Below are 27,342 nucleotides of genomic sequence, written 5' to 3'. Positions count from 1 at the left end.
GATAGAAATATAATTAAAACACCCACACTGAGATCAGAGATGTAACTTGATACTACATTCAGGGTTTGCTTTGATTTCGTTGTATGCTAACCTTGAGGAAGGCCTCCTTCTGCTCCAGGTGTTTACTGATCATGGGGCTGACATGGTCCGTTTCACAGTTGGGTCCCAGTTTGTCGGCTCCTCCGCACCAGTCCTCCTCCCTCTTATATTCCTGCTCCAGGCTCTCCAACACACTGCAGACCTGTAGGGACCGCTGCACTTAGTCTCGGGAAAACACTGATGTTTCTTATGTCGAGTCCAAATGAATGCTGGACCCTTCGTGGGGTCTCCTACCTGTTCAGAGGTCTTGTAAAAGGCCACCGAGGCATTGACCAGCTTCAGTCGGTCCTCCATTTTCAGCATGAGCTGCTGCCAGTGGGAGGCCACGCTCTCTGCACAGTCTCTGATCAGGTCCATGTCATAGTGGTTTGCCTGGAGCAGAGCCTCTGCCTTCTGCTGAACCTGCAGGGCACTCTGGTGAGTTTTCTGCAGAGACGGAAGAGGTGGAGAAAGTATGGGGTTAGAATGACCTAAAACAATGAGCAAATCTACCTTCAGAGTGTGGACAGATTACATAATTAAGAGGAACATGATGGGATAAACAAACTCGGTCTCACCTCAATGGCGTGTTGAAACTGTTCGTGCTCCCTCTGCAGTTGCTCAGCTTCCTGTAGGGAGCTGGCTGTTATTAAGCCAGCGTTCAGCATCGACTCGCCGTTGCGAATCCAACCCAGAACCTGAAAAAACAGGGACGCTGTGATCAATTATCGCCAGTCCAACACTCCCGAGATTGTGTAGGTATCAGGAGCGTCCTGTAGATGCAGACTCTTGGCCTGCAGGTGGTGCCCTGTCGCACTTTCAAGATCAAGTGTACCTGTTTGACTTCAGCCTGCAGGTGTCTCAGCTGGACGCACTGCTCCAGGTGCCTGCGGTGCTGCTCGGCTGCCAGGTCGAGTTCTTGCTGCTTCTCGTGGAGAAACTCCAGCAGATCCTGGACCCGTGTCGCCATGTCGACGTCCCGGTCGCACAGCAGCTCCACGCCTAAAAGGCAAGTCACGCTTTAGCGATTGGATAGATCGCAACAGACCTGAAGGACCTGCAGCTCTGCCTGCGATTGTAATCAACTTGAAATACTCTTGACAGTCATACATATTACTCACATTTGCATTTGTCTTAAAAAGCAACGTCTTATCAGTATGTGTCAATAATACACGTGACATGATGTAACCATTCTTTGTGCGGTTTTAGAGAGCACCTATTAGCATGTGAGATCACAGGTGAGTTATTATGGTGAGTGAGTGGGTGCCTCTCATCACAAACGCTGACCGAATCTGAACCGAGACACCTACACAGTATCAATATTAAACTAATGTAGCCAACACAGAAATCTGTGCAGCAACAGTAAACAGGAGCTCCGTCCTACTTTAACCAGCTGAATGATGACTGATGTGGCAATCGGGTGACAGTCAAACATCTCATCACTTCTACTTTACAGCATTTGAGATTTAATAGCTTATAATGGCAGCATCGGGTGGCCAGATTCAGTAAAGTTCGCAGAAGACTTTTAAAGACCTTTTTAATGCCTGAAAACAATTCCAAGAAAAGAGAAACTTTATTTCCAACTGGACTGAAAGAAAGATAATCAAACTGCAACATGAAGGAATAAACTCAAGGAAGGTGATTGTTGACGATAATGTTTTTGGTTCTTTCAAAGATGCCATGGTGCTATATATACAGTACAGGCTGTGTGTTCTCACCAGAGGCCTGGACTTCGTTGACGTACTGCAGCAGCTCCTGGCCCTGGTGGATGACATCGAAGGTGAGGTTGTTCATGGTCAGGGCTTTGTCGGCGTGGTGCTGCAGCCTTTGCTCCGCCAGCGTCAGGTCCTCTGTGTCAAACTCAGTCACCTGACCCGTCAGCTCCTCGTTCCACGACTCCAGGTCGGAGATGATCTGAGGAGGGGCAACAGGATTCTACTTTTAAGAAGAGGCCACAAACACCATGAGATTGTTTTAACAATGCGGAAAGGCTAATGACTGAGACTGTAGCACAAATAAATATTACAGTATTGTATTTAATGGTATTCTTAACATGTCTTTGTTTTACTCAAACAACCTCTCCTCCCACGCAGACTCACGTCAATGGCGTCCCTCTCGAAGATGCGAAGCTGGAGGAAGAGCTCCAGTTTGATCTTCCTCTCCTGGAAGAGCTCCTCCATCTGGGCCTGGGCCTCGTCCAGCTGCTGCAAGACGCTCTCAATGTGGTTGATGGAGCTGTTGTGCGGCGTCTTGTTGCTGGAGATGGCAGAGTCCCTGGAACAGACACAAAAATTAAGCAATAAGCTTTGAGAGGCAAAAAATACCAAATCTATAAAGCGTTGGGCACAGCGCCAAGTGAACCTAGCTGCTCTAACAGCACAGCCTGCAGCAGCTTATTCAGCTGTAATACGGCAAAGCAGCGGAAAAGTTTAAAAGTCAAAAGTTAAATTAAATTGTGGAAAGTTTTGCCTGAAGAAAGCGAACACAATTTTACTTTTTGAAACATAATTTTCAAGGCTGAATGTTGTGGACTGACTCTTTATGTTCCATTTCTTCTTATACAGTATCTCTTTGTTCCCCTTTTTATATTTATATCTTTTTTTTATATAACAAACAATCCTAGACTCAAGTCCCCCACATTGTTTAACATTCCGATGTCTTGAATATATAAATAACACCAAATGCATCAAATAAAAAAGACAGCGGAGGTCAGACGGAGTGGCTTCAGGTTGATTATTCAGCGTGAAAGATACACTCCCACACTCAAATGCATGTCCATGAACGCACATGTGCGCACAGACAGCACAGAGTCGCACAGTGATACACGCACACGCACACAAAAGGTGCATAGAGTTACAGTTGCCTCCCGGGGAGACTGCCACAAAATTAGACGCGCTTATAAAGCAGACTTATGTAAGAATTCCCTGTGGAGCCGATACACCAGAGGGAGAGGTAGAGAAGGTAGATAGAGATAGAGAGAGAGAGAGGTAGATAAGGTAGAGAGAGAGAAGGCGGCGGATGAAGAGGAACTGCAACATCCTCTGTGTAAAAATAGAGTTGGAGAAGGAGGGTCAACTGCATCCACCTCTCCAACACCTCCTCCAATCGTCTCAGCTTTCTTTTTTTGGTTTTCTTGCATCTTAATACTGTCTTTTTAAAATGACACTGCCTATTTTTTGTGCATCTCATTTACATATTCACACACATTTCAATTCCAAATGTCTAAACTACGCTGCCAAGCTCTATTGAGCAAGACGATTATGTAAGAAGACCTAAAAACGTTTTTGCACCGTTTATTTTTTACATTTCTATCGTCCTTTATAGACCTCGTTGACTGCCAGATCCATATCTCTTTTTGTGGGGCATATCCAGATTGTATCCAGGATGATTTTAGAAAGTCTGGACAGCAAAAAAAAGATAGGATTTCTCCAGATGCGGCTCCATCTGGGCGCTCTGGCCTGTTCGTCTGGTGCGACGGCGTTGTGACTCGACAGCGTTTCTGCTCCGAGGGCGAACGCTTCCTCGTTGGAAAGCCGCATAACGAGCGCAGCGACGTAACGGCGCCTCCGTCGTTACCACAGCAACCCATGCAGATAGGTCGGTGATGTCTGGACACGTCCGATCTGAACACTTGCAAATAAAAAAAGTGCGCCAGTCTGCGTGTTAAAGAATTGATTTGAGAAACGAATCTGTCTCGAGGTCTGCCCAGACGGTTACTGTTATGCTGTTGTTCGTTCTCTCTCTTGATATATTAATGGTTTAAAGGATTGGTCGGGGTCAGTTTATCAGTTTTACTCTCTCGTTGCCTGATTCTACTAATTTGTAGGTTTTTATTTAGTTACACTTCTAGTTTCAGAACAGTCTGTTATTGTACAGAGAACACACATGTCCTCTGTTACAACAATAAATAAGTCATACAGCACCAAATAGCTGAAGAGTTATCTCAGGAGATTCATGAAAAACTTAAAAAATAAGCAGACGCGGCACTGAATCACATCTCAACTTCTTCGATGCAACACATTTCCCTTCTCGTCGGGTCCGGTAATCTCTACCTGAGCTGCTGGATGAGGTCCTCTCCCTCCTTGATGACGTTGACGGTGACCTGCAGCGTGGTCTGCTGCTGCTGGCCGAAGCGTTTGATCAGATCCTGGACGGCCTCCACCGACTCGGCGTAAACGTCGTCCAGCAGCTCCTTCTGGAGCTCCTCCAGCCACGTCCACAGCTACAGGAGGACACGCGTTGGTATGGTGCATATTGTTTTACAGCACAACACTGTTCTTCGACACATTGTTATAGCAAATATTGAGGTAGACTTATGCAAACACACATCGTTTGATGGACTTATCTCACACTGGTCTGCACCTCCTAAAATCCTCACTCTGGTCACAGAATACACTCACTGTGATCACACACTCGCATGCAAACAATCAGCAACACAAAGTTGCCGTCGCTTTTGCAATCACGAAAGCTGTTTAACGACACTCACGGAGGACGGCTCAGTGGCTGTCGTCACTTCTGAATCCCTTGTCTCCCTCAAGCCTCATCTCAATATTCACCTTCACCTAACTCGATGCCATTTCCAACCTTTTCCCCAAACTATTCTTGTTTACAAGGTGAGGCTGGCGAAATGTCCACCTCATTGTGACTAACTGTTTAAAAGCAAAAACACACACACACATATTCCATTTAAAGCTGATAATTACTTCCCTCTTGCTCAAAGAGCACTGTAAAAGCTCTCATCCACACAAACACACAGCCCACCATCCACTCCAGCATCGCGTCATCCTCCCTGCCTACCTCTTTGACGTGTGTGTGGAAGGCGACAGACATGTCCAGCAGGACTTTGCGCTGCTCCACGCGACGAACAAAGTCTTGGATTCTGTCCTCGAGTTGGTGGGCGGCCTGGTAGATCTCCTCCGGGTCGCACTCTCCCGTCTGGGCCAGCTGCTCGGCCGCCTCCAGCAGCTTGTCTGCATTGGTGTACGTATTCTACACCGAGAGAGAGAGAGAGGAAGAGAGAGAGAGAGAGAGAGAGAGAGAGAGAGCTAATCACACCCTCTAAAATGTGTTAGGAATAATAAAATAACACATCATCGAGACCGTAATGTCAAACTAAAACTCAGGAGGTCTGATGGGCATTTACAGGAACTTTAGTGAGAACAGCTGCACTAAGTGTTAAAGCCAGACTATCGCAGCCAGATGTGATATTTGGGGATAATGCTTTACGCTAAAACCTACTGTAAAGTAGCATAAATGAATAAGAGTCAATGTATTGTCTGTTATTCAGAAATATCTATGTTACGTTTGCTGACATAAACAAGCTTTCTAGCGAATAAGCGCTAGCTAATTAATTTACCGACCAAAAGCTCCTCATACCAAAGCCAAAGCCCGGGGTGTATTGAATTCAGCAACTTTTAATTTATACACAAAGAATATATAATTTATTCTTTAAAAAGTTTTTACAAAGACTCACTTTGAAATTAAATTGCCTGAAAACATTAAACAACACTTTAAGAAGTACATAAAATGAGGAAAACACTATTTCATTGCAGATGTTAGTTTACTTTCCTGCAGCTGTGATTTAAAAGAAATTTCCCCTCGATGGTAACTATGTGCTATTTTACCATGGAGGGAATTATCTGTGTCAACGCAGTGATAATGGCTCAAACCTGGAGGAGGAGGAGAGTTACAGAAACAGAAACAGGCAGTGTGTTTTACCTGTGCCACTTCCTCAAAGTCTTCGTGCCGTTTCTGTAGCGCTCGGGCTCGATGGAGGGACTTTCCGACACCTGTGTGTTTGCTGAGGAACGCCTCGCCGTGGTTTTCTATCCAGTCCAGCACCTGTGCACAGAGAGAGAGAGAGAGAGAGAGAGAGAGAGAGAGAGAGAAAAAGACCACGCGACCATGAAGTGAAGCAGGCATTTGGAAATAGGCAACCACGAGGGGGCGCTCTAAGGTGGTCGATAACACCAGACAAGTGTGGCTCGTAATCAAAAGAGTGTGTAAGAGAAGAGCAATAACAGAAATAGTGATTAGTGCTGTGCGAGGCTCTGCACCGAGCCTTTTTCCTTTTTCACATTCTTCCTCGCCCTTCACTCTGTCCTTCGTAGCGTTAATGGATGAACACAGCATCTGCATGGACATATGACCCAATTCAGTTGCCATAGCAACAGTTGCCATGTCAACACACTCAGGAATGCCCGTGATGTGATTTTTCTTTTTTTTTTGGGTACAGAATGCAACTGTATTATCATATTGGACTATTTGATGATGGCAGGCTCACTGCACTCCTTTTCAAGCCTTTATTCTGCAGAGAACACTTACATTTCAGCCACTTATTTATTTTTCCCTTTCCACTGAACCACATGATGAGTGAAGACACAACGTTCCACTTTTTCAAGGACATTATGATCGGAAACATGGCTGCAGCCGGGATCAAACCCTCTATTAAGAGCAGAATGCTTCTAACCAGTCGGCTACCCTGCTATTTTCAAAATACTGTCTCACCCTCTCAATGTTACACTGAAAAAACTGGCAATTACGTTTGGTCCTGGAATTACCACGTTGAGTGACCATTTGTGTGCATGCATATAAACACAAACATATATATATATATATATATATATATATATTATATATTATATATATACACATACACACATATATGTGTGTGTGTTTACCTGTTGGACGTCCTGTTGAAAGACACACAGCTGCAGACGTTGGTGCAGCCGCACTTTGCGGTGTTGCCAGATGTTTTCCAGCTGTCTCTGGTGATGCAGCACCTCGTGGATGATGTCCAGGACGTGGTGCACAGCCTTGGAGTAGTTTGCTGATGCTGTCAGTGAATCAGCACTGCCCGGGGTCAGAGGTCGCTGCAGCTTGTCCAACAAGGCTTTGCCATCTTGGCTCACCTGAGGAGAGAGTTAGAAAATAAAGTTGTTGTTTTTTGTAGCTACAACTACTATGCACAACTATTAAAGAAAGAGAAATGCATTAACAATGAGAATACAAGTCCAAAAGTATACTTGTGTAAATAGTAGTAATATAAACATCTAAATACAAACAGCCAGAAAACTATGTGAACAATTGCCTGAGAAAGTACACTCTTTTGATGTTACAATTAGAAACGTAAAAAAGGAAATGATAAATGAAAGAGCCACAAAGGAGGAATTAGTGAGAAACAGTGAAAAAATATTTTTCCGCACTGTACAGTTGCAATTCCTTTAATATTGTTAGCGTGGTCACTCACCAGGGAGGCAAATGAGGGTTGACTACAATGAAACTAACAATTGTTGACAATCATTAGTGTGTGTGTGTGTGTGCGTACACATTTAGGTCTTGTGTACATATGTGTTAAGGTATAGTCTATGTGAATATGAATGTTTCTATATTATGTGCATGCTAGATACTGTTATGTACATGCACAACATACCATGAATCAAAAGATTTTCAAACTGTCCATGTGTTTGTGTTTATGTTCTTTTCTTTCAACTTGAACTCATAAAAAGTAGTTCACGCACAAGCAGTCAATTATTCCAAATTACATTCGAAGTACAGTGTAGTACTGTGTAGACTTTTGCTGGAAAAAGCTATAATTTTGACATCACCCTACAAAATGTAATTGTACCCAAGACAATACGAGAGCTGCATTTTCCAAAGTTTGTGAGAGTGAACTTAATTTCAAAGTGTTATTTTCAAACAGAGAAACCCTACAACGGTTATTGTACGTGACTTGTGTTCTGATAACACAATACATCTATTTGTGACTCTTGTTCACTGAAAAAAAACAAGGATTATTGCTGCTAATGATACAGCCCAATTTCTTTTACATTTTCTTTGACAAACCGTGCCGTTACCTCAGAGTAGGCAGCCGTGATGTGTTCATACAGGCCTTGGTGGTGGTGGATGGCGTCTTCAAGGTCTTGCAGCTCAGAGGGCAAATCGACTTCGCCGCACGCCTTACACCACGAGTCCACGTTGCCCATGTACTGCAGGGGAAGAAGCGCACACTTACATTTACACAAACCGCCAGTCAGATGAGAAGCGTTTGAAACAGTGAAGGTGTTAACGTCCTTGTGCTCGTCACTTGAGTCACATGTAAGTCAGCCATACCCGAGTGTACAAGAAAAATCGCCTGAAGAGCCTTGTTGATGCAATTACAGAGCTTAAGGATGCAGAGATGTCCTTATGTATGAGCTCTCTTGAAGCTTTTTTTTTTTTTTTTTAGAAGAATTATAGATGGCTGAGTGTGCTGATCCCAGAAGTTTCAGTACTCCCCAGTGGGAGTGGAGAAAAACAAAACAATCAACAAGGCTGGCCTCAAAGACATATCACACGTTGAAGGGATATAATTATTCCCTATTAAACATCTCTCCCGCGATAATTAGAAAAAGGTACACGAGTAGAACAAAGATTTAAAAATGAGCCTCTCAGTATGCGTGGAGGAGAAAAGGTTGGGGGTGAAACCTCTGGAAAAACAAAAAGCAGTTTCTATTTCAGCGCGCAAGCTTGAAAGGCTGGTCTGATGACGGCAATATTCCAGGTCGGAAAAGTCGTACCACCCATGTTCCCTAGTTGGGATTCTGCTCGTGTGCTTTTTCAGGCCATGAATCATTCCATAGTGGCTCGACTAATGAGCACCGACAGAAATAACAGCCCAAAACAAATGCTGTACTTACGTTCTGCATTAGTGCATGTAAATATATGTTAATGTAATGCATATGTTATGCTTTATAGATTTAATGAAGCCAAATGAGAATTCTACATCCCAGAAGGTGTGTGCATAGGTGTCCATGAGAATCCATTGAGATATTGAAGGTTAACAACTCGTCTGGTCCCAAAGGTACATTACTGTGAGTTTTACTGAATTCAGTTCCTCCACTGTACGCGACTGGATGGAATAGTTCAAGCATTTGGGAGTTATGTTTATCTGCCTTCTTAGATGAGAAGATCAATATCATTTTAATAGTAAATGTGAAGCTACACTAAGCTAAGCTTCGTCTTACTCATTAGCAGTCCTGCTTTCAACGTAAACACTGATTTTTCTAAGAATGAAACAAACAGCATAATGATAATTAATGAGCTTAAGACTGGTAAGGGCTTCTCAAGGTCTGGACATTCTTGATTCATTTCTATATTCTTGCAAACCTGGAGACACTGGGGACCAAACATCTACGTCAAGCTAAAGTAAGCAACCAATATATCGACTCAAAAAACAAACCAGTAACCATTTTGATTTGAATTCAAGTAATTTTTTAAAGGGAAAGAAAAAACTGGTGTGATAAAAGGGTTGAATTTATTTCAGATTAGAAAGGTTATTCACACAAAACAAGCTATTTAAAAATATCACCTTGGGCTCTGGAATATTTTGAGGACTAATCAAGTCATTGACTAATAATTCACCTGATGAATTAGTAATTAAAATAAACCCTGCATCTGTCATTTGCTCAATTTGCAACTCGCCTGGTCACATTTCTGGTGGAAGCTGGCCGACATCTCCAACAGCGTGCTGCGCTCATCCAGCGCCGCGGCGAAAGCCTTCCACTCCTGCTCCAGCTGACCCGAGATCTGCTTGATCTGCTGCGAGGCGTAGTGACCCGACTCCAGCAGCCGGTTGCCCACCGACATGATGCGGTTGATGTTCACGTACACGTTCTGCACAGAGAGAGGGAGAGAGGCGGTTAAAACAGAGGGTTGAGGGTAAAGTAAGCGCCTGACATTAAGAAAAAGGGGAGCAGAGAGATTGAATTGCCACCATCATTTCTCACACATGGCGGCTAGATTGATTCCTCCTCTCAATGGTTTCATAATGGTTACGTAAGGCCGACTGTGGATAACGAATAGGATTGCTTAATACCTGGCTGTGCTGCAGCCGACACGCAGAAGCTGTGCGAGTGCACACAAGCGGCGGCTGCTCCAGTCAAACGCAGTATGAGAGGCTGAGTTCAATAAATATATGATTATGGAGTACAGGGCGAGGACTCGATAGTCCAAGTGGGCGGAAAAGCATTACCTCCTGCTGCAAATTAGTGTGTGTACGTGTGTGTGCGTGCATTTGTGTGTCTTACCATGCAGTTCATAGCGAAGTGGTTGTGCTGGGTTTGCAGCTCTACAGCATGGGGGTGGTTGTTGCCAATCTCCGTGTAGCCTGCCAGGAACAAACCCTTGTTGTGCATGATCCAGTCAAACATCTGAAGCACGGGGAATGACAGAACAGACACACGTTGAGAGAAAAAAAATGATGTTAGCCAAATGAAAACATACAAACATACACACACGCACGGTACGGGTTCACCATTGACTTTCACAGATCGTTGCAAAAGCAGGTAAAAAACAAACAGCTGGCACTTAGCCGTGTGGGTAGACCTGAGTGTGTTTGTGTTCTGCTGCAGTGTGCGGATAGTTGTCATCTTTCCAGGCCAGAATACAGAGAAATGGACTGCCTCTATTAAGAGTATCCTCTCAGGCTCTCCTCGAGAACAAACTTGTGGCCTATGGTGTCCTAGCAACAAGCTCCTACGACTGCAGCGTATCCAAGACTGCAGCTCTCTCTGTTGCTGCAACCTGCTATCTTATTCCACTCACTCAAACGTGGTTCTCTTGAATTTCTCCTCCTGTCTCGTTCTATTTTGTGCTGCAGCTGTCATCACCTGAGCCGCCTGGGTGGCAGCCAGAGCAGGTGGCTTTGTACCTGCACAAGCTCTCCTCCATCTTCCAGTCTCTCATCCTGAGATGTGGTGCAGGGCAAAGCCATGTTTTTACCGGCGTTTTATTTGTGTGTGTGGGGGGGGAGGAGAAGTTTTAAACCACTGTTTAAGGGGCAAAACAAAACTAAAGGACATGGTATCATGTGGTCTGCACACGCAGAATAAATCAATGCCTCTCTGTCAGTGCAATTTAGATTTTGTATCTATTGGCAGTTGTCTGCCCTACAGTGATCGCCAACTGTGGTTATAGATTACCGCTACATCACTGCTCATGCTGAATGACGCCCCGACTCCCAACATCCACCGACCTTCTCTGCGTCCTGTTCGAACAGGCGGAGCTGGAAGCACTGATCCAGCTGGAGCTTGCGGACGTGCCAGGCCTGGTGGAGGTGCTGCCGGGTGGAGTGCAGTTTGTCCAGCAGCTGGGTGACCCGTGGCACCAGGCCCTGGGTGTCCGCGTTACACATCCCGCCGCTGCTACTGCTGCTGCCGCCGCTGCCACCGCTGCTGCCGTTGCGATTGGAGAAGGACTCGCTGCTCTGGATTCTCTGGAGCAACCTGGAGATGCATTAGAAATAAATTAGCACAGATAATATTTCACAACAGAAGTACGATAACATAAACAACCAGCGATTATATTATTGTAAACAAAACAATGCTGCTGTTATATTTAGATTCTAGCATGATAGGAAGTGTATCAAATGTTATAATACAGTAACGTTATAATATGGGGATCAGGAACAAGCAGATAGGAAAACATTTGGAAGGTGATGCTTTCCAGCTTTTGGCTGCTGTTCAGTCGTAAGTCAAGCAAAAAAAGAAAGAAAAGCCCCACCGTTAGCATTTCTGTGCGCTTACCTCTGTCCCTCGGTGTCCAGCTCCTCTATCGGGGCTTTTATGACTTTCTTCTTCAGCGTGGCGTGTTCTTCTATCATCCGCCTGGCACCTTCCAGATCTTGAGGAAAGTCTTTCCTCGACACGGTTTCTTGCATCTCCTCTAGTCGAGACAACATCTGGGTGGCGTGACCAGAGAACTCCTCAAACGCCACGCGCACCTTGATTAAAAAAAACAAAGCAAAAGAACTGTGAGGGACTGTAAGCTTATGAATTTGAATAGAACATAACTCAGTTTAAACAACAAACTACTGGATTTGAATGCCGTTGGGGCTTTTAGGGATTTCAAGATAGATTTATGGCTCAGACAGACAGGATGGTGTCTCACCTCGATCCACTCTTCATGGTTGTATTCCAGGCTGCCGTCGAAGTCGGCCGTCAGCTGGGAGGGGTCGACGACCTTCGTCAGGCCCTCGAGCGACACCATGGTGGTCTAGAAAGCAGCGGTGGAGGAAAAGGAGTCCAGACAGAGAGAGAGAGAGAGAGAAAGAGAGAGGGATTGAAAGGGGTTTAGGTAGATTTAGGTTAATTTCAGTAAATTGAGTGCAAAACGCTTCTAATCTCCCCGCTCTTCTCAATACATTTTTTTTAATGCCTTCTTGTATTGAAGATTCTTTCATTTAAGCCCCTCTCCGAGTGGAGAAAACCCCCCACTAAAACCCACTAACATCTGGCTTTTCTATCGAGTGTGAGAGGTTACAATCGAAATTCATTCCCGGGACAAATGACTCTGCAGCAGTGACGGGTTTTTATCGGCTCCAGCTCTAATCGGCAGTGACGGAAACAATGACACCGCGGTGGACGCGCTAATTTTCGTCCCTTTTCCTGCGCGATGCTATGTGACACAATACATTAATATATAATAAATCAAATAAAACCGGGATTTGGACAATTATGAGTTATTAATGTACAAAAATTCAATTAATATGCTCTCTGCTAAGCTAAGACAGTAATTATATAAGTATATATACACACACACACATATTTTCTAGCAGGTTTCCTCGTGTTTAAAAAAAAAAAACTAATTTAGGTGGAAAAGGATATTAGTGAAGACATGACCAGCTCCTAGTTCTCAACACAGCATGTGTTACTGACAGCAGAGCTGCAGGGATGTGATTTTTAGCCATGTAATTGATAACTTAATACATCAATGGCATGACTTACACACAGTTTATCCTCCTCCTCCTGCCATTCAGCACACTGCAGCTTTACGACACCGTAGAACATTATCAAATTGAGCCGCAAAAAAAAGAAACCTTGTTTATAGCATCACAGACCAAAAAAAAGCTTTCAGCACACAAGGCATGTTGTCTTTTGTGACTTCAGAGTGAGACTCAAACCAGACTTCAGAGACTCAAACCACCTCGTCACACTGTGGCCGTCCTTCATTTTAGAGCGACGTGAAATTCAAATCCCCTCGGCCCAACAACTGCATACTACAATATCAGTTTCAGAGATACAGTACGGAAATGTCTCCCCGTTTGGTTTCTGTGTTTCTGCTCAGCCACCTCCGCACAACACCCCCACACACATGGCCAGAGATGGATGGTGACAGAACGACAGCGAGATAGCTTTGTGTGAGCCAAACAATGCAGAGACACGCTGCTGTCCTTGGGTGGAAAAGCACAGTGGCTCTTGACAGGGGGAAAATCCAGATATGGCTCCGTTCCCGATTGTTGTTCAAGTTAATCGATTTGTTCTCTGAATGGCGAGAGGTAGAATCGGTCAGGGCCTTTGGGTGCCCTTTTTCTCCCACAGATCCACGGAGCAATTTATCAACAATCACAATCGAGCTTGCGGTCTTGCGCTTCGGCTTGATGCGTCCTTTCCTCCCCGTCTCAACTCAACGACAGAAAAGGGGGCGAGAGAGGACTTGGAGGAAAAAGGTCCTACCTCCGGTTTTCATTTCACACACACACACGCACGCACGCACGCACACACACACACACACACACACACACACACACACACACACACACACACACACGTTAATGTGCGCGCTCTGAGACGATCGGTGGCATGAATGCTGGATGTTTTTTTCCCTTTAGAAATCTTCAAAAACAAAAGTAGAGTATGCGATCCGGTTGTGAAACACAAATGTGTCACACAGATACAAATGCAGCGTGTCCAATCAATGCCTGTGTGGCATGGCATGGCAGCATGTGGATAACTAACCTGCCCTTCGGCTATAATTCCTCTCACACAATCAATTTGGTGTCATCGAACAACAGAGGACGTGTGTGTGTGTGTGTGTGTGTGTGTGTGTGTGTGTGTGTGTGTGTGTGTGTGTGTGTGTGTGTGTGTGTGTGTGTGGGCATGTGAAAAATCAAGAGCTATTTCCACACAAGTGCATCCACTCAACTGAAATAGTCAGAGGCTAAAGGCAACGTGTCAGAAACACACCGAGCACATATTGTACAGAGAAACAGAGCTCCGTCTGCATTACTGCATATAGGTTATTTTGAATTTACCAACACGCGTCGTACTGCTTTGAAAGAGAAGCTAATCATTAGCATACTAAGCAAACTTCTTAAACGATAGATCAAACAGAAGGACCAGAAATCTGCCGGCATTTACCAAACAGGCGGAGGCATCTTCGCAACTTCAAACGCAGAGCGTCGATTGGCTCGTGCGGCGGTACGTTCGGCGCCGTACCGGCATTTGTAAGAGCACATGCGTATCTCGGTGTCGGGTTTCGACTATGAAAGGTCAGAGCATAAAAATAAGCCTGTTCTTGTGAAGGTGCCGTTGAATTAGCTGTGAAGAAAATGTGTTTGCGGCGTCACAAACACTTGTGATCTTGCTGCCGTGTGCCGTTTTGGGGTTGAATGTGATGATATTCCTTCTCCGGCAGACAGCTGATGGCGATGAGCACAGGGGAGACGAGCATAATGAAATGTGCTGACAATGAGCAGCTCAGCTGGTTGCAGCGGTCGTTATGACAACTCGGCTGACAGCAAATTAAAGGAGGATTTTTCCTACATTTATACCTCATTGCCTGAAAATGGCAAATATAGAATTGTGGCACTTGATTTCCGTAATATCTGGGTGCTTCCAAAAGTCATTACAGCATACTATTGCCAAGTCTATCCCCGCCATAGCGGCATGTAATTACATAATAAAAGTATCGTAGTCATGTAGCAAGTGACTAGATGGCCTGGATCGAAAACCTTAATATCGATATTGCGACCATATTGTTGACCGACCCCGACCCAGTGCTTATTAGTACAAGACATTTACACAATGAGAATCAATACATAATCCTCCGCAATGTGGATATGATGAAATAATAAAACAACTAGAACAATCGGGTAAGAAGATGACATCACTTCACTGTAAAGCAGCCACTGAAACCAGGAAAAGTCATATGATGAAATCCAAAATCTATGACGATATCTATTCGCATGGAACGGAAACAATATAAAAATCAATAAATTGCCCAGCTCATACATAGACGTGCGTGTTAACATCTATTTCTGTATGCATCGGCGTATGCAGCCTCATATGAAGGCAGTTCACTAAGCGAGCAGCCAGAGAGCAGAGCTGACGGTTATGGCGAAGAATCCATCCTACCTCAAACTCGAACTTGGAGCTGCCGAAGTTGGTCCTCTGCTTCTGCCAGAAGTTGTCTGGTTTGATGATGAGGGCGAGGTGGATGCAGGACGGGAACGACTCCTGCAGGATCTTCAGCAGAGGCTTGATGCTGTCCCACTTGGAGCCGCGCATATCAACGATGACCGTAAAGCCATGTTTACACACCTCCTCGCTGGGAGGTCGGCGAGAGTGGGAGGAATTAAAGAGAGAGAGAGAGAGAGGGAGCGTGCGAGGGAGGGGCAGTGTGAGGATAGGAGGGAGTATAATCCAGAGAGAGAGAGAGAGAGTGAGAGAGTGAGAGGGAGGAGACAGATGACAGGCGTGGGAAAGGATGAGAGAGGGATGGAGAGAAAAGAGATGGGATGGAAAAAGGGAAAGAGGGGAGGGAAAAAAAGAGAAAAGAAATGAGAACAAAAACAAACAGCCAGATGACGCATTTTCTATACTGTGAGAAGCCTACGCAGCAAACGCACATCCCACACACCCATCCACGCACACACATACACACACACACACACACACACACACACACCCACACACAGAAACCCACGACGAATGAGTCACTAATGTGTGCAGAAATATAGAAATACAAATCAGCACATTTGTACATCAGCAACCTCATCTCCCTGTGACGCTCTGTTCTGGCCAATGTCATAATCACATAACCCACACACACACACACACACACACACAACATCTACACACCTGGAACCATAATCTTACAAAACAAATTTTAAGCTTTTCTGCAATGTGCATCGTACTAATACTACTTATTATATTTAGCTTATCCTTATGATCATTTTGTGCTTTTAGACAACATCTCTTCCTTCGCTTCTTTAGACTTCCAGAACAAAAATCTGTTTTTATGCAATGCATCTGTATATTGATGCATCTGTATATTCCTCCATCCTTCTCCAAACCGCTCCCTTTCCCTCTGTAACAGCCTGTCAGTAGAAAACTAGTGAGCAGCAGTGTGCAGATGTTGCCTTTCCCAAAATAGAACACCTTTGCTCACCAAAAAAAACAACAACAAACACAGTTGAGAGAGCTCACAAAAATATGCAAAACATGACATGATGATGATGATGATGATGAGGTTACGAATGCCGGAAGGACATCAAACATATTAATACAAAACAGTGAATATAGTTGCCTTTTAAAACCACACAGAGATAACGTGGCGACTGAAATTGAGATGAGACGGGGAGAGGATGGATGGATGAAGGAGGGAGGAGAGGAGTTGCAGATGAAAGAGAATGAGAAGTAAACAGAGAGCTGGAGAGGAGAGATGTTTTACCTGCGCGGTGAGGAGCTTCTCGTCCACAGTAACTACTGCTGCTGCTGCTGCACTGCCTCGGCTACTGCGACACTTTGTTTTGCTTTCTCTCACACACACACACACACACACACACGCACACACACGCTCGCTCGCTCGCACACACCTCCTCACACATGCGCTCTCCGTCGCTGTCATTTTTTAATCCCTCTCTCCCCCTCCCTCCCTCTCAACAGCTCTCTCTCTGATGATCACTCCTTCCTTCCATCATTTGTTTTCTGTTATACATCCCCCTCTTAACTCCGGCTTTCCCTCTCAGCATCTCACTAGGTCTCAAGAACTCTGATTTTTTTTTTTGCAGCGAAGAAGCCGCAGCAAGCGAACTGCTCTTGAATTATTTCCCTCTCCACTCCTCCCTCACGAGCTCATCTCGGCGCTCTCACGTGTTCGCTTCCAGAGCCTCTTCCACTTGCTCCGGGTGTTGCTTCTCACACACACACACACACACACACGCTCTCACACACACTCTGTACTCACGCGCCACAGAACAAATGTAATAAATGTGTAACCTGGGGATGCCGGCTAGGTAGGCGATCAGTCTCCGCAGGTCGTCCGTTCGTATTCTGTCGTGGTTGCTGCGTGATGGAAACGTTAACACCGGACCACCGCGTCTGTCTCTGCCACCTGAGAGGACACACACACACACAGGGGGTTAGATTATAGTGTATATAGTATGTAGAAGACAGAAAATATACTAAAGGTGTTATTGGCATTGTTGCTTCACATTAAAAGTTGCTGACATTCCACTATTCACCTAAGAAAACTACTTTGAAAGGCTGAACGTGCATCATTCTGTGCCTATGATGTGCCATTCTGGAGCTAATTCCCCACATTCACATGGCGGCCATGTTGCTCATGTTGATCTCGTCTTGAAGAGGGTCTCTGGCGGAGAATTCGCATTGAATCCTCCCATTGACCTTTATAACTGTGGTCCCCTCTGGTTTGATTAGTTTTAAACAGCGCTAAGTAGAAATGATCACCAACTTCTGTGTTGCGACATTTTGCCACCTCTATTCCAACTCATTTTTTATTTTTGGTCAATAAATCTCATTTGGACAACAGGAAGGTTAAAACGATTTTATCACAGATTTGAATGTCTTCAGCTTCTCAACTAAGCCTGATACCAGGTGATTCGTGTTAAAATAATAATTAAAACAATTAGCTGAGTGTTAGGTTTTTGCTGATTTAGTTCCACAAATATGACTGTAGTAAAATAGGCGTCAAAAGTTAGCGACTCCATTGAATGAGTGAAAGGCTCGATATCTAGGAGATGCTGAGCCGGCTTAATTAAAACGCCGTTGGAAACAGATTTACAATTGATGTGAATTACTACTCGCTCTGCCGGAAACTTTAAACTAATGAAAGACACTGAGAAAACCGTAACACAGAAAATGGTGCGCCGGTTGAAGTCCCCACAATAACATCCAAATTATCCAATTACACAGAGAAAAAACTCTACTTTACTTCAAACGCAACCTACATCAAGAGCTTCACTGCATGTTGTTTCCTCTCCTACATGTTATTTTCATTCTCCCCATCAGGATCATTTATCCTGATGGGGACATGAATATGTACTAAATCGCATGGTAAACAATGCAAAAGTTGAGATATTTCACTCATAACCAGAAATGTCAACCTCATGGTGGCTCTAGAGGAAGAGTTATGGTCTCCAAAGCCAGAAGGAGACATCTTCTGGGGACCATGAATGACTTTACACCATTTTGTCTCAATACATCAAGTAGATGTTGAGATAAGTGAAACCTTTGACCTGTTGGTGCTAGATGGAAGATCACAGGATCACTTAAGTTTGTCTAAAGTGTCGTGGCATGTTGACTGAAGGACCAACCGTCTGACTGCAAATATTTAGAGCTAAAATGTATACATATAAACAAACCCATGGAGGCTAAATGCATGGTTTCTATATTTTATGCAGTACACAGTTGTGTGTGTTTACAGTATTTCTGCCTTCAACAGCTTCCTGGCCTGAATCCCACCTTTTGAATATAATTGTGTCACTTTAATTGGTAGTTTTGTAACACTTGCTGTTTAAAGCACGGAGTCGTGGGACTGAATTATGAATTGACTGGCACAATAATAATTATATTCGGCTTCTAGTTCCTGACCAGTTGCAGAAGCAGAGAGCCGCTCCGCTCACGTGGGAACGTGTGAACACGGGCCGACTGCGCTCGGCCCGCAAATGAGTGAGTTCAGTCGGCTCGACCCGGCTGCTCGTGGGAGAAAACCAAACACTCACGTGGAAAACAGACAAACATAATAACATGGCCGAATTATTAGGGAGCCAGATTCGGGATAATAGGCTTAGCTCATTTACCCTCCTTTTCCCTAGCGGCCCCTCCTTTGCCTCCCTCTCTCTCTCCCCCCCCTCGATTCAAAGCCAATTACTCCGCTAGCGACTACTATGAGATGCGGTAGCTGGGAGTAAGTCGTCTCCATGGCAACGCCGCCCTTTTTCTCCCTCTCTCAATTTCTGTATGTTTGTCTGAGTCATTGTCCTCATCATCGGGTTTCTGCTTGTGACCTTCGCTGCACACACACACACACACACACACACACACACACACACACACACACACACACACACACACACACACACACACACACACACGTTAATGTGCGCGCTCTGAGACGATCGGTGGCATGAATGCTGGATGTTTTTTTCCCTTTAGAAATCTTCAAAAACAAAAGTAGAGTATGTGTAAGTGGACCAAAGAGAAGTGTGCACATGAGAGACACACACTAGCTCACACACATTTACATTTGATACTGCTGAGAGTTTTCCCATTAGCATGCACACAGATCCATGTGAGAATAATATGCATAACGACACACACACACACGCACTGAATAATGTTTTTGTGCGTTGTACAAATAATCCTGCTGGATGTTCTTGGCAGTCCATATCTCCTGCTTGGCCTCCTGTGAGTTTTCCCTGGCATGACTCAAGTGTGTGTGTGTGTGTGTGTGTGTGTGTGTGTGTGTGTATGTGTGTGTGTCAGACATGGCTGAGCTTCCCTTAGAGGGGTCAAAGACACAGCTGTAGCTTACTATTCTGTAGTTCCGCTGATACTGCCTAAACAATGGATGTATGTGTGTGTGTGTGTGTGTGTGTGTGTAGTCTGAGTGTGAAGTAGGGTCAAGGGTTAAGTGTCTGGGCCTCGGTCTGACCCCGAGAGTTTTTACAGGCACAGTTTGTTATCATGAGAGAGATGAGAGCAAGCTAGAGGAAGAAGCAGTGGGAGAATATGTACAGTAGACCTGCAAACAGTGCAAACAAGTTGGTAGACTTGAGAGACCACACACACACACACACACACACACACACACACACACACACACACACACACACACTCTTACCTGACAAAAAGGCAACTTTTTCTTTGAGGATGGGCAGCACCTCCATTGCTCTCATCTCCTCATATCTCTTGAAACCTGCAAGGAAAGGAACAGTGAGACAATGGGGTTAGAATGGAAGATTAAAAAATTGAAAAAAGCAAGTAATTTCTCCCTGTCAATCAGCTGCGACTGTTTGTTTTCCTTGAGGGCAGATTATTTGGGACAGAGCAGATTTTGTCCACTTGTAATCTGGAGATCTGCAGCTTTCAAACACAAGGGATTGAGTCTAATTTCAGGAAAAAGTCAGTAAGTCACACACTCACACACGCACACGCACACACACACACACACACACACACACAGTGGGCAGAGAAACAGTAGTGGTGAGACAAAGTGAAGCCAAACTGGGGGACGTTCAGGGGGAACAAAGAGCTGTTGTAGATCTTGCTGTAAAAGGTGAATTGAGGTGAAGAAACATTATATAGCCATATAGACCACTTCAGTTCCCATCAACTAGCGTCAAAACATAACCAGGGTTCAATGTTGATGTTGTATTAACTTGCCCGCTGGGGCAACAAAGCCAGAAATATACTTGCCCAAAGTGCATGTTTACCTGCCTCCATACGAATACTTATAATAATAACAAACACGTAAGTAAATTGTGCTATTTTAGCCGCCGTGCTCTCAAACTCGCAGCAAACTGCAATACAAAGGCGGACCCTTCCACAGCTGATTATGATCCTCTAACGTCACCCAAGCAACACAAGTTGACAATAGTAAAACAAAAAGACGATAACAACAACAAAAAAAGCTACTTCCATTATCAGCTCCCTTTAATTGCCGGACGTTGCATTTTATTTGCCCCGGGCAGGCGGGCAAGTCTTATCGCTGAATATGATAGAATATTGGCCAAGCGTCAGCAAGAAAAAAAACTAAGGATTTGCCCCCCCAAAAAACTATTAAGTATGTATGTTTTTGGAAGAAAAAGAATATCCGATACAGTCGGAGAGTTGTATAAAAACAACAGGAAACCCCATCTCTGATGTAATATTCATGAGAAATAATCTGTTGAAAATTCATCAAGATTGCTTCTTTTACCAAACTTTCCGGCCATTATTGCGTTCTTAATTGTGCAGTTTATCAGTTATTCTGTAATTGTTGTACATTTAATATAAACTCCATAAAATACGTTACTCAGTCTGGGGTCGTCAGTTTGCTCGATGATAGAAAAGAGGTTCTCTTGAGGAAAAAGGTTGGGAACATAAATGTCTGTACAAAATGTCACGGCAATCCATCTACTACTTGTTGAGATACCAACCGACCCAATCAGGCTGTGTCGCAAGCATGGCTACAAATTATTACCCAATTTGACAATTTCTATTTCACAAACCCTATAAATGGGCACCGTTAACTGCGTGAATGTTTTCTATTTAGAAATTGAGACATCTCCACTTTCTGTGGAAACCGCAGTCTGGAGGTTTTCTTAATGTCACTATTAGAGCGACCCAAAGCTGAATTAAATGAATATAAATATAGTTACTTTACACACTTCAACTGTGTTTTTTTCTTCTTTTAAACTACAAATTGACCTTTTCCTATAAATCAGTGTCTGCCACTAGTAACTCGCATTCAGTGATGAATCACACGATAGTGTCTGAGCCTTGACTTGCTTCATAAAAGCTTCAACATTTTCTCAACACTGGTTCTCTAATAACTGGAGCTCCTTCTTGGAAAAAAATAAAAAAAATTCCTCTGGCACTGCACACAAGGACTGATGTGTTTTACATACTGGTTTGTCTGGAATAAACGGGAGGCAGAGCTGAAAATTTAGCATGGGAATTAAAGCAGAAAAAAAACCACAGCAATAAACTGAACTATTAATTGTCCACCGTATAAATGTCAGGCTGAATCTCATGGGCGTGATGATGGCAGTGATCTCTCGGCTGCACCGCTAATATTCTGTCACAAGAGAATGAATGGCTGTCGGGAGATGTTCAATTCAAAAGTGAAAAGCTGTTTCAAAAACAACTCCTATGTATAGACACACAATTCCCTTAAGTGATTAAACTCACATCTCAACTTTAATACACACAGGTGGACAGAACGTGGCCCGGATTTTGTCCTTCAGACTGAGCGGAGGTCTGGTCTGTGTGACTGATGACCCAGACAAGTCATATTACTCTTTTTAAAAAGGACATTTTAAGTATCTCCTTTTCCTTCATTCTGTCTGTTTTTGACATTTTGCGTCCTTCTGACTTTCTCCTCTTCCTCATCAACCTTAAAGCAAGATACTCTGTTTTCTTTCACAAGTGACTTTTTAACAGTAAATAAAATGAAATGACCTCTCTGAGGTTATAGTGCGTCAATATGTCACAAACACACACAAACGAATGAATTTGTGTGCTTGAAACTAGGCAGACAAAATCTTCAGAAACAGGAAGAAATAATGGAAAAGAGAGCGAGAGAAAGAAAAGACGACGTCATTCTCGTCTCTCACTGAGGTAGACTACACACACACTTCTTTTCTTTTGCCAGTAGATGAGTATGCCGCCGTTTATTTTATTTATTCTGGTGTTCAACGTCGTAAAAATGCCAAACAACATGGTCATTAAGCTCTTAAAATGTTACGGTGCTTACTTCTTTCTTTTATTATCTCTTAAAAACGTTCAAACCAACGTGGAAAAATTGCTGTTTTTGTCAATGGAGTCTTGTAGTTTTGTAAAAGCAGCAGTTGCAACAGTGGAAGGACCACTGAGTTGTATTTTGTAAAACGGTTTGAGGAGAGAGGATATTCATTGTTCATTTTGTACGTTAATATATCATAAGAATTGTCTGAATAGTGTGGTGGTTGGTGCACGATAAGACGCTCGCACACAAATTGTTCAAATGTATCACAAAATGAGTACAACGTAAAGGGAAGCAGTGATCTCCCTGTTGGCCTTCCCCAATTAGTGTGACGCACACACACACTCCAGTCTCTGCTCTCAGCATGTCGTCATGTTTATAACTGTATGCTAAAGAGATGCTAATTCTTTTCCGCCACCGGAGGAGATGGATGAGACTCAGGACTTGTCTCTATTTTTACATCTCTTTCCTCCCCTCATCATTTGTCTCCCGACTTCCCTTAGGGTGCTACAAAAAACAAATTACCACGTCCAACTACATTTCCCACAGCGCTCTTGCAGAGATTGAGCTTGTAGTTCTTTATAGATGATGCATGAGAGGAGGCTGGTGCAGCCCGAGCACCCTCGGCTACACATGGACCAGACATCGCTCTCGACGGAGAGTCAACTGAGGCTGCAACTAACATTTAGTTTTATTATAGGAGAGCGCGTCAATTACTTTTTGCATAATAATTAGTTGATAAAATGTAAATAAATTCCGAACAAAACCCCAAAGATAGTAAATGTGTAGTGAGGTAAAAAAAAAAAAAAAAAGAGAGATATTGAGCAAATACTCACATTTGAGAAGCCGTAACTAGTAAATCAGTTTTGCTTGACAAATTATTTTAACAGTTAATTGATAATCAGTGTTATGGTTTTCAAACAAATGCTATAAAGCAGATGTTCTAAATTGGTTCTCAGCCAAGGACTCCTTATGTACAAGATGGTGCCATGTCATTTTTCTCACAGCTCATTATTCCAAAACCAGTCAGGAAGCCCATTTATCCAACAGCCCAAAAAGAAAACGAAGAAAGAAAGAAAACAGGAAATGAGCTCCCCATGCAGCGAGCATAAACAACAGGGCTAATTATGATGCAAAACGGCGTGTTTTTTTCCACCATGGAAAAGCCCTAACCCGCTCTGATCTCCCTTTGGTTGGCTTACGATGATATTCTTACCCTAAACCTCACTGATCTCACTCCTCGTGCCTCAACCTAACCAAATCAAAACGAGGGAAACAATAAGAGGCAGAGTGGCGGCTCACGCCTTCACCGGTAAGATTCGATGATGTCATTCTGCATAATAATTAGTAATGTGCTTCTATTTGTTGAGTGTATTTTCAGAACAATGGCCGTTTGTTTTTGGGATCCCAGACAAATGGGCATTTCATCCATGGGGAAATGTTTTTGACTTCAAGACAGAGGATATAGCCGGGTGATTAATCAATTCTTTAAAGGAGATGGAAAATGTACTATTTTAGAGATTAACTGTTGAAGTTCTTTCTTCTCAGTCTTATTAAAATGAAAACCTTTGGGTTTTGGGCCGGGTGTTTTTCCCCCCATTTTATAGACTAAATAAAATTTAAAAAAAGAGAAAATAAGCAGATTTATTGCTAATAAAAATGATCATTACTTAGTCACATGTTCCCAGAGACCAAGATGACTCCTTCAAATGACAAAAGTGTTATCCACCACCACATGAAACTGAGAAGAGCAGTCAATCCAGACATGTAAGAAGCTTGAACCAGAGACAGTTTTATCGATTACTAAAATTGCAGATTATATTTCTGGTAATAGACTAATAAATTCATCTTTAAACTTTTAATATTTCCTATTCTTTTATAAACAGACTGGTATATGTATATCGACTGCGCTACATGTTTTGTATCTTGTTTGCAGCCGTTGTCTTGTTTTTGTACCTTGCACCTTATGAGCAGTCCGAATGTTCGCTCCACCACCGCTGTTTATTGCATCACTCATTCTTTTTGTTCCGCACCAAGAGAAACACAACCGTGTTACTCGATGCTGACAGATGACAATAAAGTCGCGTATCTTGTTTTATCTAAATAGTTGCAGCTCTACAAAATATTACCGGGGTCCAAACATTTGGCCAAAACCACATTTGTGGGAGCTGCTGACAAAACTTTGCAATATTAGCACGTGTCATTCACAGTAGTAATAAGTACGTTTTTAATCTTCTAAAGCAAAGACAATCTTTGATATGTCCCACAAACGTGTTGTCTGATTGGCTGGATGCCAACAGGCAGCAAGATAATCAAAGGTCAATGAAAACCAAAAGTGATGTTGACATGATGACAAGCAGAAAACTACTGTGTGTGTGTGTGTGTGTGTGTGTGTGTGTGTGTGTGTGTGTGTGTGTGTGTGTGTGTGTGTGTGTGTGTGTGTGTGTGTGTGTGTGTGTTTAGATGGAGAGAGAGCACACGGTGAGCACTTCATAGCTTTGTGGCAATTCACTACAGTAAAACTTAATGGTCACAAGATTATGGACACTTTAAACCCACAAAACCGTTCCCGTCCTCCCAAACACCTTTTTTTCCTCCTCTTCTATGGACTAAAACCGCAATGTTCCTTCGTCAACTTCTACTTCAGTTAGTGATCTCCTTCATCTTAAAAAAAAAAAAGAAGTCTTTCGACAAGCTCTAAAAAGTGCGGCGACAGTTGGTGCATTCAACAAAAACGCATCCTGGACTGCTGGAGGCGAGTCAGTGCCTCTTTTATGGGGACGACTTCATCCTGTGCGATTGACTGATGCATAATCGCTCCACTTGCTACAATCACCTGATGATTACATGGCTCATTGACTAGATCCCTGAAACATTTTTCTGCTTCGAATGGCAGTGGATCTGGATATGTCCAAAATATTGTCACACCGATGCGTCAAATAACAGTAAGGCTTCAAACTACAGACTCTCTTCAAACACCTCTAACGTCAGTTGTGCACCCATTAGTGACAGCGTGTTAAAATAATATGCTCATGTATTTATGACCGAGCTGCATTACAAACGGGTTGAAATATCTAAACATACTTCTATGAATAGCCGGGAAATGAACGTGCACAGTACACCCTCCTGTAACTGTGTTAAAGTGTTTTTTTAAACCACGCAGACGCATCTCTTCGCTGCGCTTTTTAGCAGTGCTCCGGGACTGGAAGCTAAATATAGAGCGACCGGGGTCACAAACGCTGCGTTTTATGTGAGAACGATGAGCAAAAAAAGGAAAAGAAGCAGACAAGGAAAAGTGAAACTACAAAAATGTGAGATAATTAGTCGAGTCATCCTGTTCAAGAGTGAGGAAAACAAAGTTAGCGGGGGATCGGGAGGGAAAAGACAGAGATGGTAATGACACTCATCTCTTTCCTTCCCTTTATTCTGGTTTTATTTTTTTCTGGATTTTTTGTTGGAAATAAAGAGATTAAATCAATCTTGAAATGGATTGTTAGCCACAGGCGCCCATAACCAAGGAGACGCCTTCAAATTACTCGTTTTGTGTAATAGTTCAAAGCCTTAAACTATTTAAATAATCATATAAAACAGAAGAAATCCAACTTTTAGAAATGGGTGCCAGGTTGGCAATCAGGCATTTGTATTTGTTTACCGAAACTGAAAATATGGTTTCCATTCTTAGTCAACTTGTATTGTGACTAATCAGGATACAATGGAGTTATACATGTTGAGAAATGAAAATAGACACGTGTCCATGTTATGTGTATGTTGCAGCCGGGAGACTTCGCTTCACAAAACGTTTTCAATCAGGTTCATCTGGTTTGTTGCCAGTTGAATCAATTTGTCGTTTGTGATGTTGACTTCTTTGAACTCCATTTGATTCCCCATTGTCTCTCAAACAGATGCCGGTCTACACTTGTCAAAAGCAGCATTGTCAGGTTTTTAATTATCACCAATACATGTTAAATGTACATGTTAAAAAGTAGACGCCGAGCCCCACATGTAAGACACTGGAACCAGAGGGTGGGGATGGGGAGGAAGGGCATAAAGATGAGAGGAGGGTGATGACATCATGATAGATCTACGAGCTTCTCCTACTCACACACCCACCACTCGCAGCATTGTACCTGTCAACTGGATGAGGGCGGAGCCTGTCTGGGCGTACCGCCACTTGTGATTGGTTGCCCAGCAAGCCATGCCTGATGATTCTTCCACAAATCTTCACAAACAATCCATAAATTGCTGCGGATTCGGCTTGGCTCGCTGACGGGGAGACATATTCCTCCCGCTACCGTCAGCTAATGATAGACTGACGGGCCGACGTGCTGAAGGGAACCCGGCCCTCTGTGGGCAGGGTGGCAGCGGCCGAGGCTAATCCAGAGATTCCTGAGGGCAGATATTCCGATCCAGCAGACGACCAAAACCGCCCATTCTGGTGTTGTCTATGCGTCCACACGGAAAAGCTGGCGCAAACATTTCCGGTGTTAGAGCACAGCTCTAGAGCGGTGTCAGAGCACAGCGGCGCACTGTGCGGGTGCAGAGTCGGCGTGAACCCCGTGCGGCATTAGGCGAGCCGCTAATCTGCAAGTCTTTTAGAAAGGCAGGTTCCTGGAGGTAATCCTGGATGTGGAGGAGGCGCAGTCATTATAATATGCCTGCGCTGCATTTGTGCACCCTGGGAAGCTGCTTAGCGTCAGGTGGGAGACTGGAGATTGATGGGGAGAACCCTTTAGGTGCAGGAGAGGCTTACGCACA

General features: G+C 43.7%; 1 protein-coding gene across 1 annotated transcript in view; it reads right to left on the bottom strand.

Moving 5' to 3' along the window:
• Window positions 1-27,342, bottom strand: part of LOC306748408 (triple functional domain protein) — a gene marked incomplete at its 5' end in the record, with an annotated part of 71,266 nt that overhangs the window by 23,259 nt on the left and 20,665 nt on the right. Inside the window, 19 exons of the mRNA XM_079231573.1 lie at window positions 92-241; window positions 334-525; window positions 657-776; window positions 914-1,080; window positions 1,797-1,992; window positions 2,178-2,352; window positions 4,131-4,300; window positions 4,876-5,067; window positions 5,797-5,919; window positions 6,759-6,989; window positions 7,935-8,066; window positions 9,541-9,732; window positions 10,146-10,268; window positions 11,093-11,342; window positions 11,643-11,839; window positions 12,007-12,111; window positions 15,252-15,444; window positions 17,118-17,232; window positions 19,984-20,058. Coding sequence (XP_079087699.1) covers window positions 92-241; window positions 334-525; window positions 657-776; window positions 914-1,080; window positions 1,797-1,992; window positions 2,178-2,352; window positions 4,131-4,300; window positions 4,876-5,067; window positions 5,797-5,919; window positions 6,759-6,989; window positions 7,935-8,066; window positions 9,541-9,732; window positions 10,146-10,268; window positions 11,093-11,342; window positions 11,643-11,839; window positions 12,007-12,111; window positions 15,252-15,444; window positions 17,118-17,232; window positions 19,984-20,058 — 3,098 coding nt within the window. The remainder of the gene's footprint in view (window positions 1-91; window positions 242-333; window positions 526-656; window positions 777-913; window positions 1,081-1,796; window positions 1,993-2,177; window positions 2,353-4,130; window positions 4,301-4,875; window positions 5,068-5,796; window positions 5,920-6,758; window positions 6,990-7,934; window positions 8,067-9,540; window positions 9,733-10,145; window positions 10,269-11,092; window positions 11,343-11,642; window positions 11,840-12,006; window positions 12,112-15,251; window positions 15,445-17,117; window positions 17,233-19,983; window positions 20,059-27,342) is intronic.

Source organism: Taurulus bubalis (genome assembly GCF_910589615.1).
Source record: "Taurulus bubalis genome assembly, chromosome: 16".
NCBI classification, from domain to species: Eukaryota; Metazoa; Chordata; class Actinopteri; order Perciformes; family Cottidae; genus Taurulus; species Taurulus bubalis.
This window is presented reverse-complemented; position numbering and strand designations above follow the sequence as displayed.